The sequence below is a fragment of the Thunnus albacares genome, chromosome 21 (genome assembly GCF_914725855.1).
Source record: "Thunnus albacares chromosome 21, fThuAlb1.1, whole genome shotgun sequence".
NCBI lineage: Eukaryota > Metazoa > Chordata > Actinopteri > Scombriformes > Scombridae > Thunnus > Thunnus albacares.
The window spans coordinates 7,259,725-7,272,583 of record NC_058126.1 but is presented as its reverse complement, the minus strand read 5'-3'; the positions used below and the strand labels follow the sequence as shown (position 1 = coordinate 7,272,583).

Genomic DNA, 12,859 nt, shown 5'->3' with positions numbered 1-12,859 from the left:
TAAACTGTAACATAACTTCCAAAAATAAAAGTTTAAGGGGGCCAAAAAAATCCTTAGTGAATGTAGGTACGACCTTGTGTTATTTATATCTGCGTACCTGGAGAGATATGTGTGTTTTAGAATCAGTAGCACTCATGCAGTTTGATTATGGTAAGCTAACCATATGAAGTTATTTGGTCATTAATTAGTCTAATGTTATTGACATAATGTTTTGTAATTTGAGGTATATTGTTTTTTTGTGAAATATAAAGTGTGAGGTCAGATATGTCGACCACATTCCTCATCACTCTTCAGTGTAAACCAGTCAGATATTAGCAAGCTAACGTTAGCTTTGTCAGTTGGTTAACTCAGCTTGCTTATGCAACAGTTGCACCTGGCAGTTAGTGTGATATCTAGGGAGTCTCGGGCCATCTTCCTGACCTTGGTTACCAGGACAACGCCAGTTAACTCTTTATCAGAGTGGCTCTAGTTTTCCCGGATAGCTGCATATCCAAGGAGAGGCGACGTCTCTCTCTATAAGACTTGACGTTGCTTACTCTGTGACCCCGAGGCCCATGCTTGACCTAGTGTAACACCTAAAGATGGAAAACTCCATAACAGTTAGTATATGTAAATATTTACTAATGACTAAACTCTATGTAAAACTAGTATGTGTGGTGCAACCGGTTTTGAATTTAGTGACGTGTGAATTTCCACTCAGTAAACACTTGAGTTATAACTAGGCTAAGTTTGAGTTTATGAACAGCTGGTGCAACCGGCTCCAGATGCTCTGTCACTTTTTTCCAGATTGTAACTGATCTAACAGTTCATTAATCATATTCCTGATGAATTAACGAGCTAAAAAGACAAAATAAGCATTATGCTGGAGAAGTTTAAACACCAGGCAACCAAAAGTTGTTCTTATAACCTTTAATTGACCCATTAGTCGCTACTTACAAACCCTATATAAAGGGTGTCTTATTAGAAAATGATATCTTACTTATCATATGGCATTAGAGCAGCTACAAGTTCAAATTTTATAACTTTTCACATGATATCTTAAGTCAATTTCATTTCTACATTTGCCTCAGGGGGCTTTACAATCTGTACAGCAATACCTCCCTATCAGAACAAATCATCTACACATTTCAAATCTCCCAAAAACTTTGTGTATCCCCTTAAGTGTGTGTCTTGCTTTTCGTTTGTCTCCGTTTTAAGGCATAGAAGTTTAAAAAAAGAAAAAAAAAAAAAAGAAAAGTGACCCGCCCTCCTGTGTTTCTGCATCCTCATAGGACAGGGAGGGGGAGCTAGCGCTGATTGACAGGCTGTTGGCCAATCCCCAGCTGTCGTCGGCAGAGTTCCAGGAGTGGAAGAGAGCCTATCAGGAGCTGTTCTCTCAGGAGCCAAACGCGACCGCCGCCGCCGCCGCCGAATCCGACCCCGGCCCGCCCCTGACCCCCTCGCTCTCTCACACTCACTCCTACATCGAGACCCATGTCTGACGTGCACATACACGCACACGCATACTCTTAAAACACACTCCTCGCGCACACACACACACACACACACACACACACCTACGCCTCTTCTCCTGATCCTAGAGAGAGTTGAACAAACCGCAGGTGACGTTTGGATGCATCCCCGGGAGGGGGGGAGGGGGGGGGGGAAAGGGGGGTGGAGGGGTTTGCGAGAGTGAAAGTTTCGCATCGGTGCAGATAGTGATGGACTGTGTCGAGAGAGGAGAGTAGAAAACAACTCGACTTCACATCCTGAATCCGCTTTCAGCTGCCACAGTGTACACGTGCTAACATGACAGCTTTCTAAGGAGACGCAGACGCTTCTGGGTTTATCCGGGGCCCTCATGACACATCAATCTACGAGCTTATTGGTTATGCCACTCCAGCTGGCTCGGGGGCGGACGATAAACTGTTAAGTATTACGTGTAATCTTTTGTGCTCTATACCTTAAATACTCTCCAAGGAAACACCTTATAAGGAATCAACGAGACTTTTCTTTTGGACATTTTTCCATCACGTCAACACTTCTTCTCTCATCCGTTGGAATTATACAATAATATCTGTATGAGCTGCCATTCATCCCGCTTCTTGTGCCATGTTTATACTGACTGCACAGTGTCTCATAGACAGTCTCATAGCCACTGAGTGACACACATTGTATTCTATCAAGCCTTATACTTGATGTCTATGATGATATTTACTGTACAGTGAGTGTTACAGCAGAGAACAATAAGCACAGGTCTTTTTTTTTTTTTTTTTTTTTTAAATGAAGTAGTCTCAGTTTCTATCTAGTTTTAGAGACTTTTGTTTTGTGCTGGTTTTGGTAGGATTATGTACTGTGCTGGGCTGGACCTGAAGCATGCACATTCCTTCTGGAATTAAAGGAAAAGTTCACCTTTAAAAATACTTTTACACTGTTTTCAAACAGCTGGTTACAGCGTGTCTTGCATTTAGGAGCCTATGTTGTGCTTTTTTTTTTTTGTTACTCTTGCATATAACTGATGTGATGCAAGTTTCTGTAGTTATAGTAGAGCCGAGAGAGCAATACACCTGCAAGACATGTTGCTTTTTGAGTCATGGATCAACCGGGAAAACCGTCTCACTGATCCGACTGCCACTTTTACTCTAACATTATTCCACCTACAGCAGTGCTGAACTGAAATATATTTAACTGTACATTCCCTTGATAGTAACACTAAAATTATTTTGTCAAATATTATAACACACTACATGTCCTCATTGTTTTTTTATGTTTTATTTTACTCTTACATAAAAGTTTTTAGTACATCTCCCTGAAAGCAAAGCCTTGAAAAGACCTGCAGTAAGACATTGTAATAACTTAAAAAAGATCCTGCAATGCCATGTTTTTTTCTTTTTCCGCTCAGACTCTGCTGATCTAAAATAAACCAAATATTGCAGAATAAGAGATAAGAATAGAAAATAAAGATAAGAATCATGGATTTTTGACTATAGACTCAAACCCTTTACAGAGATCCAGTCTACCTTCTTTTTGGCTCATAATAAGATATGAATAAATGTTAAAAATAAACAAAGTTCATGAGATATCATTACTTTTTGTTAAAAAGCAGATCATAAATATATTAGATACCTTTAAATAGAAGACTGGATTCTTGTTGTTTTCTTTTTTTTTTTCTTTGATTTTTCAGCCCCGTCCTCATTATAACACCTGAGATATGGTCACCGTGGTGACTACAAGTATGAGTCAACAAGCATTAGGAAACATTAAAAAAACAACCTCAAATTATAAGTATAAAGCAAGGTTTTGTACACAAGAAAACAAGATCCTTTATCAGAAAGCAACTATTCCTGAACATCACAGCTTGAATATACTTTACTTAACTAACAGGGTAGAAGTTTTTAATGGTGGATTTTTCCTCGGAGAGCTTTTGGCTTCTCCGCATCCTGCATGCCACATAGAGAATATGAGGAAACATCTGCATAGGAACTGTGGATCTAATAAAAATATACTAGTTTTGTTATTCGTACGCTGCTGCCAAATGACTTAATACTCAGAGACACTGCACAAAGCTATGAAAGCAATCATACACACATGCACAAAGACATGAACAGGCACACACACACACACACACACACACACACCAATAAGCACACAGAGACACACTCAGTTTGAATGCTCTTTCTATGCTGCTGCCCGTGGCTGGTTGTAGTAGCATGTCTTTGTTGTAGATAAACACAATATTCCTTTTCTGTTTTTGTGTTTTAAATCTCTAGATACAGCAGATCTCTGCAAACTAAGTGTCTTGGATGATGTTCTCTAATTCTATCAGTTTCTTTTCGGACCGACTGTCGTTGAGTAAAGATTGTTTAATGTTTAAGCTATAAATTATGGTAAAAAAAAAAACAAACAGTATTTATATACGTGATCATTCTATATGTTCTGTCGGAAGAAGAGTGGGGATCAATAAAGTTTGGTTCGTTTGGATGAAGATGTATTTGTGGTTTTGTTTTGATTTGGCAGCCGGGAGGAGACGGTGTGAGAAGGATGTGGGAAAAGATGACGAGCGCTGGCGACAGCTGCTGTACCGTCTCTGTCAGCGAGCGAGAGAGAGAGAGAGAGAGAGAGAGAGAGAGAGATCCATGTCAAAGCAACAGAGATGCTCTGTTTTAGAAACTCAGCTCTGCTCCTCCTCCTCCTGCCGTTTTACTTACAGTTTAACTGACATTTTTAGATCCACCGTTTTGTCCGAGAGGGTCCAACTGTGGACTCCAGATCACAACTCACATCTGAGCCAATGGGAAGAGAGTAGGGTCACTTCAAGCAAGTAGCCTTCTTCTTTTGCTGTGAATTGAATCCCTTTTCGCTCAGAATGAGTCGCACAGAGAGTGAAATGTTCAGGTATTACTGGGCAGATAGAAATGTATCTTAAGATAAATTTGACAATTAAATAGAAGAAGTAACCAAATGATGAGAAAAAGGCAAAAACATATATTAATATATAAATATAACTTTATATATAAATAGCTTGCTTCTACTTTTTTTTTGGCAACAACAACAACATAATATCTCCCCATGCACACAGCGAGGCCCATAAAGAAATGGTTTTCCATGTTTGGTGTGGAAGAACTTTATGGGATGAACTGGAACGCTGACTGGGAGCCAGACCTACTGACCCAATATCAACGTCTGACCTCTCTAATACAACAGTGGATGAATGGGAACAAATCCCTGCAGCCACGCTCCAAACTTGTGGCCTTTCATTTTGCAATAAGATGTCAAACAATCACATGAATGTAATGCGTCTACATTCTTCTTCGTGTCTACATGCTTTGGCCGTGTAGCGAGCACGTGCAGCTAACAATAGTGACACGTTCGACACCGATCATATGAACTTCACGGTTATCGTACGTCCCGTTTAAAAGGAAAAGGATTAAAAGAAATATGGAGAGACCGCAGAACGCGATGTCAGCTGAGATTGACAGGTCGAAACAAAACACATATTTACATAAGTCATCAAATAAATATTTAGAGGATTTAAATTCACAGCAGTGTGCTTCTGGGTAGCTAAGCTTAGATGGTAGATTTAGCAACAGCTGTCCTCTCCCTGGTTGTAAAAGAACAGTTATTTAGCGAGAAAATCCTTGCTTAGATATAAAGATAAGATGCTACTTTGTTAGTAAACAGACACACCAGATCCAGTCATTTGCAATCCAGTTTTATTGGTTCTTAATAGTAATTGAATGACTGTAAAATGTATTCAGATTTGTTTTTCCCAGTTGTTTACAGTCATATCCTGCAGGTCTGATCACTCTGAGTTTATCTTTCGAATTAATATCACATAATCATTACTTCATGATAATTACCAATTGGAATGTGTACAAAAATCTGCATTAAATACAAACATTTTGACAGTAATAGGCAACGAAAAATTCTGCACACCGTGAGTTGTGTATAAAACATCATAAGGTGCCTGTATTTTGAAGCTTCAGTACCTGAGTTGAGCACATTTTCTCACTGACAATGAATTGCTCCAGGATATGAAGACACCCAATTAATTTTGAATCCAGTATTACCTGCAAACATTATTAAATACGTTAAATAAGTAATGTTTATGCAGACGGCATATGTGTGTATTCAGGATTAATTGGAAGTAGACACAAGCACAAAAGTCCATGAATAATGAACTCCAGCTATTAGAAACAAATCATGCATATGATATGATGCTTTTCCTACTCTGCAGCTTTTAACCTACTTTGTCTAATTTGGTTGTCAGTGCAGACGGAGTAAAGCTCGATATCCTCGGTTTGCTTCCATTCCTATATCTAACTTATAGAAAACTTAAATTATTCATCGCTAGTAAATAAATAGGAATGTCACATGCATCTACAACCTCTATAAAATATTCAGCTTAGCTTTGCTGTTGTTTTTATTTTCAAGATGTCCTCCCCCACCTTCATAACCTCCATAACCGTAACCTGTTCTGACTTTCTTTCTTTTTCCCCGTGTCACCTGCTGTGCGATATCCTCCTCTGCAGCCGGGCTCAGCCTCTTTCCTGAAAACTCATCTATACACGAATTGCCAACTTCCCACTAAATCTCTCCTCCATTTGTTCTCAAAAATCCCCCCCCCTTATCTCTCTACTTAGCTCCTGTTTTTATTTCTCTTCTGAGAGCATTGTCACATTGCCAAAACACCATGTATCTTATTTCTTGCTATTTGGTTGCTTGTCATTTTTGATCCAGGGGTTTAAGCCTATTCTGCTGTCACAGTCGCAGTCATTTTCTCTTTCAATAACATTATCAGCTAAATGTTTGAAAGTACAGAGACAGCCGCAGAGTGGAGTTGCATCCTTTTCCTTTCTCTTTCAATTTCATTCGACATTCAGTCAGCTCAGCCTCAGTGACCTGACATTTACACGCAAAAAAATAAAAGACAAATAAAGTAAAACGTCCCTTTTAGCCTGTTTGATTTTATTAGATTTTATTAGCTTATTTGCTTTTTTTGCCAAGAGTTAGATGAGAAGATATCTGTCTGTTAAAGATGAAGCTACAACCAGGAGATGGTTAGCTTAGCTTAGCATAAAGACTGGAAGTAGGTGGAGACTCACTTACTCACAAATTCAATTTAATTTGTTTAATCTGTTTAAAAAACACAGTGTAAAAACAACAATTTGTGGTTTTATGAGAGTTTATGTGCTTTATGCTAAGCTAGGCTAAACATCTCCTGGAATATTTAACAGACATATGGAAGTGGTATCGATCTTCTTATTTAACTCTTGGCAAGAAAGCAGATGAGCAAATTTCCCAAAATGTCAAACTACTCCTTTAAGAAGTAGTACAATAAATTATAAAGAAAGTTTTACTTGATTAACATTTACTCGTTTGAAATATTTTCTGAAATATGCTAGGATCATTTGTACTCCACTATGACAGAAGACAGTACACGAAACAGCTTACTTATTATTAATAGTGAGGTGGAAAGTGAAGCTATAGAGGCCAAAGTGGTGGTAAACATTTTATCTCTGACAACCCGGTTTCATTTCCCACCGCAGACCACAAAGCTTTCTGCTGTGAGCGATAGGTTTTACTTTGTGGTTTTTTTTTCTCTTAAACCCACTAGTTTTACTTCCCCAAACCTAACTGTTTGATAACCTTTTCATTTGACAAACACATCAAAATTGAGAGTCCAATTTATGATATTGTCACATAACCATCTCAAGCAATTTTGCTCAGCATTTTGAGGCCATGTTGCTCCTACTTAAAAGTGAAATCGTCTCACTTTCTTGTCAAAAAGTTTCTCACTATGTGTGCAATTCATTCTGGCAGGGCCAGTAATGTGCACTCAGTGCCAGTGAGAGGTCTGGGAAGCTGACAGATCTCCCTCCAGCGATCTTTCTTAGTATCATATTCCAGCACACTTTTCACTATCACCTCCTGTCCTTCCCTCCATCTTCTCCCTCCGAATACCAGAAGGCTTCCAGAGGGCATTGACACCATACCGTAGCTGAAGGAGCCGGTGAGAAGTGGTTTGAGCCTCGTCCAGTGATCTGATTGTGAATCGTAACGTTCGATATCGCAGAAGGGCTCATACATCCCTAACAGGGCGTAGATGTAGCCGTGTGCCGTTGCCAGGCGGTGACCGAACCTGGCGATGGACATGGACGCACGCTTCTCCCAGACTTTACCTTTGAGGTCCCAGGACAGGACTTCTTTGCTGCTTTCTCTGTTTGCATCCTGGTTATCACCTTGGTTACTGCTACGGATGCTGCCACGGTTGCCAGGGGCACCACCTGACACATAGATGCTGTTGTCAAGCACAGCGCAAGCGTGGCCGTGAAGAGCTTGAGCCATCGGCGCTCCTTTCCTCCACGCTCCTGTGGCCATGTCATAAAACTCAACAGAAGCCACAGAGTTGTATATGTCGGTGTCCGCTTGTGTGCGTCGTCCCCCGATGGCGTAAATAACATCCTCCACCACGCAGCAGGTGAACTGCGCCCGCCTCTCCAGCATGGACTTCACCTGCTGCCAGCAGTCGAAGCGAGGATCGTACCTCCACACCTGATTGGATGTTTCCACAAAGACAGACTTCTTCCCGTCCTCATCTCCCTCTTTCACCTCATCTCCTCCAATCACGAAGAGGAAGCCTCCCACCGAGCACACGCAGTGATTTCTCAGTCGCAGCGGGATGGTGGAACTCAGGGATGAAAATTTTCGACTTCTAAGGTCAAACATCAGCATCTGCTGCTCTGGCCTATCCAGACTGGACTCTCCGCCCACAAGCAGCACACAACTGGGCGACGCTCTGAGTGTGGATTGTCTGCTTTGTCTGATTGGCTGAGTTGAGCCCATTTTGTGGTACTCCAACGCTCGATTCAGCTGGCATCTTATCAGAGGTGTGGCCATGGCTCTGTGGGCGTGGCTGAGGCTATTAAGGTCAGATGGGGCGACCAATCCAAAGCGCAGATGACTTAGTAGAAGGTTTGATTTCAACAGTGGGATGGGGCCGTTCTCCTCCAGCCAATCCAGAGCCAGCTTTATGAGCTCCACCTCCTTGACGCCAGGTATTTCGTCGGCATCGAGCACCGCCATCAGTGACTGGATGTTCAGCCCGAGAAGATCGTCCCTGCTTTCCTGCAGCAATGTCCCCATTTCCATGGTGATGGTATGATTGGCAGAGTCAAGTGCATCTAAAAGTGCATGGCGCTCAGCCAGGTTAGCATAGCAGCAGCAATTCTCAGCACATAACCCATCAGTAATGAAGCGCTCACATATTGACACAGCTTTCTCCACTTGCAAGTACCTGGCGGCCTCCAAGGCGTCAGGAAGCGTGGCCGGTGATACGCTGAGCCAGCCGGAATACAGGAAGTCCAGAATGACGTCTAAACCCTCAGGTGTTAGCGCCGGGAGGCTAATGGAGCCCGCTAATCTCTCCGCTGTAGTATCTCCAAACAGAGCCCAGAAATACTCGCTGGAGCTGGCCAAAAGGGCGCGATGACAGGGGAAAGACACGCCATCGGTCTCCAGGACGACATCACACATCTTCCTGTCAGAGCGCAGGCGCTGGAAGCCCGAGAGAAGCCCCGTTCTGTGGGAGGAACTGTAGAGGAGGGAGTAGCTATCCATCCAAAATATAGGAGACAAAAAGAGAAAGAAGGAAGGAAGGAGGGAAGGAGAAGAGGTGGGAAGATGAGAGCTTATTAGAAAGAGGCAAAAAGAGGATGAGTTAAAGAATAAGTTTAGTTAGAAAAGGAGCAGGGAAGAAGCAGTGAGAGGGAAATGACATGGAGGAAGTAAGTAGAAAGCACAGGAAAAGCTGGGATTGTAGTGAAAAACGATGTAGCCGACAAGCTACACAAAAGAGAGCTTGGCATAAAGAGAATCAGACGTTAGTAGGAGAGCGTGATAATGGGCTGCTGAAAGCAAGAAGCAGGAAACGAGTGCAAAAAGTAAAAGAGAGCTGGGAGGAAAAAAGAGGAGAGTGCTTCTCCTTAGTCGAGGTCTCTCCATCTGTGTTTTTGTCCTGCTCTGTCTGCAGCGGTGGGCATATGACACTGTGATAGGAAGGTTAACCAACTGCCCCCTACACACACACACACACACACACACACAAACACACACTTTGTACCGCCCCCTGGCCCTTAAAAGTGGACCATCTCAAAGCCTCCTGTCTGTCTGTGTCCGGCTCTGTTGGCTTTGTGTTTGTCCACTGCCCTTTTCTCTGCGTCCGGGAGGGAGTATCACCCAAATACATGAATACACACAAGCAGATGCATGTATACATACACACACACACACAGAGACACACACACACACACACAGACAGAGGCAGCCTGGCAGGGGTTTAGTGTCTATCCCAGAAAGATGAACTCATTGGTAAATACAGCTGCTCGTAGCACTAAGATTCCAGGGCACGGTTGCCACGGCACCTATCAGTGCCCTCATCGCCATGGCGACAGGAATAGAAACACAGACACAGCTTGGCGGATTCAGCGCGAGGTACATATCAAACCCGCGGAAGTTTTGCCAAGCTCTCAAAGATTTTACAAGTATCGCATAGCTTTTGTATTAGAGTAAGCTGTGACCTTTGGGGAAGCATTTAACCTTATTATGACCTACACTGTGTCAAAACCACACAGATAGATGTCATCCTATTATTTTTATGCAGAGACAGGAGGGTAAGAGTGTGAGGGAAGAAGGAGGGGGACATCATGAAGGAAGGAGTAGATGTACTTGCAGTATCAGGCTTCAAGTTGTAAAGTGTGTTTACAGTCGTCTGATTAATGTTGAGCTGCTGTGTGTGATTTGCTACTGCTATGTCTGATGCACTCACGCTTACACGAAAACACACGCGCATCAGTATGCAAACGCATTGTTTTACCGTGCACTTAAAAGTTGTTGCAGTATTCTCTGCAGCGTACATTTCGCAGTGAGTTATGATCATCGTCTCTGAATAGATGCTGGCTCACACTCAGAGAGATGAGTGTGTAGTTGTGTGTGTGCGAGTGTTTGGTTTATGGAAAGGTTACACTAGTTCAAAATCCAGCGTGCAGGCTACTCGCAAAAAGAAAAAAAAACAAACTCACACCTTTTTGAAACTGCAGAGTGTTTTTAATCTTTCCCACACAATGTCAAATCCTCCCATATGGTTTGTTAAAACACCAGCAGCGAATATTCCACCATGACCTGATGGAGGCTAAACTTAGCTACAGCTGCTCCGTGTGTGTGTGTGTGTGTTTGTCTGTGTGCATGAGGACATGTGATGTGTTGATGGATACGTGCTGTAATGGGGTCGGGATGTGGGGGGTATCAGGGCTTATGGTGTGTATCATGGCATGTGTGTAATGTTGCATTCCTTCCTGAAACAGATGGATTTGGAGGTTTAGGTCGGGATCAAAGTGATTCCATGCACACAGACACCCCTGACTCCTAACTAAAACCCTATAACATATGGCATATAATACAAGAATATTACACTTACAGATATTAGGGCTCTTTCTTTGCTCTTCAGGGTTTACCAGTACTATGAAAATGAACTCCAAGCTCTATTATCCATCACAGTGAATATGAAGTTGTAATTTGTTTTTGTCAGAGTTTCAGGTTATTTAATTTTCCCTGAATGGAGTCATTTTCATGTATTACAGCACATTCTGTTTACTGTCAGTCTCCTGACACCCACAGGAAAAGAATATAATCCCCTTTAAACATGTCACTTTAAAAAATGTGTGCTGTCTCATCCTGTCTTCTTATGTGGGGTCTTTGTTATCTCATACACCCTGATGATGATGTTTCCTTTCTTTCAAAATGACAAAAACCAGGAAATCTTATTACATAAAGCAAGTGTTCTAAAATTGAGCAGGACAAATACAAAAAAAGCAAAGATTATTCAGTGTTTGTCGACCAAAAGACCAAAACCAACAATGCGTTGGTCCATCTCTTTGTACTTTCTGACTTCCATATTCTGTCTGTGGCTGTCAGCTCCAAGCCCATTCACTGCTGCAGTCTCACAAATACAGTATATACTTTCTTATAAAAAAAAGAAGCTCAGTAAGTTCCTAAAACTTGTCACTGTAGTTTTTAGCAAACATTACTAAAACAGAAGTAAGTAGGGCTTTCGTTGGGGACTATTTTCAGCTCTAGTGAGTATTTCTGGCAACAGGGTGGTTGATGCAGGATCGAGTCAAAATAGACTTCAGTGCCAGTGTTTATTGTAATGAAAGAACATGTCACTCAGTGCAACAGTGACTCATTGATGTATTTTTGATGGGACAACAAGTTTCAACCACCACAGACGGCTGCTAGAAGCTGGCTCCAAACGACCTCTGGCTCCAGTAGACTCCTGTTCAAAAATCAACTTTTCGCTAGAAATACTAAGTCAATCATTTTTTTCAACGAGTCATTATTAGCTTTGATGTCTGCCGCGTTGGCGTTGATTGACATCTTTGATTGACAGTTGCCTCACGTACTGCTCTCCCCGGCAGTGGGACTCGCACTGAGTCGGACTATTGTCACAATATTTTGGTAAGTTTAATGTTACTTGATAACGATACCTTACCTGTTAGCACAATTTAACTAAAGTGGCTGACGTTAGCCCAAGTGTGCGCCGCTTGGTTGGTTTGCCAACTTCCTGAAATGGAAATACAGAACGGCGGTGGGGGGTGGGGGTGCGAGTATATGACGTTAGACTGAGGAGCTCCAACCACTGTGGACCTTTAACAGATATTTGATTACTGAATAATGCTCATTTTGTCCCAAATGATGGGTCTTGCACCTGCATTACCCTTCAATAGTGTTATATCTTTAGATATAACATAAAAATGCCCACATACTTGGTTGTGAGAAGTCCTATCTATACCATACACAATCACTGCAATGGTTTCAACCATTTACCACAACAATTCTGGCTCTACAATGAGTAGTCACGTTAGCGAATAATAGGCAAATGAAATGACAGCCCTGCACCTCAAACAATTATCAATTATTTTTAGATACTCAACACATCATATGCAATTGGCCACATATTTAACTATGGGATTCATAGGTTCACACTCCAAATAATTTCTGTATTGCAATCATCTATGCAAAAATTTATTCAGATCTACTTGTCTCGGCAGAGACATGCTATAGAATTACAGAGTATACTGACACATTTACAAACAAAACTCATGCTTACCTTGTCTAATTTCCAAAACAGTCCCCACAACGACCATATCCTCCTGGCTATCCTCCCTCATGTTTTACTTGGTTTGTCTATGATGGTTCTGTCCTTTGGCACTCCAGCGATTAGCCTGCTACTGGTTATTCTCTGCTTGAAGTACCACCCTAACGTTAGCTTGTTTAATGTCATTTTCACCACCTTGTTGGTTTTCTGGAGGTTTAAATTTGA

The 12,859-nt window shown here is 41.8% G+C and overlaps 2 protein-coding genes across 2 annotated transcripts in view; one reads left to right on the top strand and one right to left on the bottom strand.

Annotated features, from left to right (window-relative positions):
- Positions 1-1,641, top strand: part of cnksr2a (connector enhancer of kinase suppressor of Ras 2a) — a 49,186-nt gene extending 47,545 nt beyond the window's left edge. The window contains exon 24 of the mRNA XM_044339079.1: positions 1,272-1,641. Within this exon, the coding sequence (XP_044195014.1) occupies positions 1,272-1,481 (210 nt within the window). The 3' untranslated portion in view covers positions 1,482-1,641. The remainder of the gene's footprint in view (positions 1-1,271) is intronic.
- A 5,448-nt stretch (positions 1,642-7,089) lies between these two features.
- Positions 7,090-9,777, bottom strand: LOC122972208 (kelch-like protein 34). Its single transcript, XM_044339080.1, has one exon. The coding sequence runs from the start codon at positions 9,097-9,099 to the stop codon at positions 7,291-7,293; it is 1,809 nt and encodes a 602-aa protein (XP_044195015.1). The 5' UTR covers positions 9,100-9,777; the 3' UTR covers positions 7,090-7,290.
- Between the last annotated feature and the right edge of the window lie 3,082 nt (positions 9,778-12,859).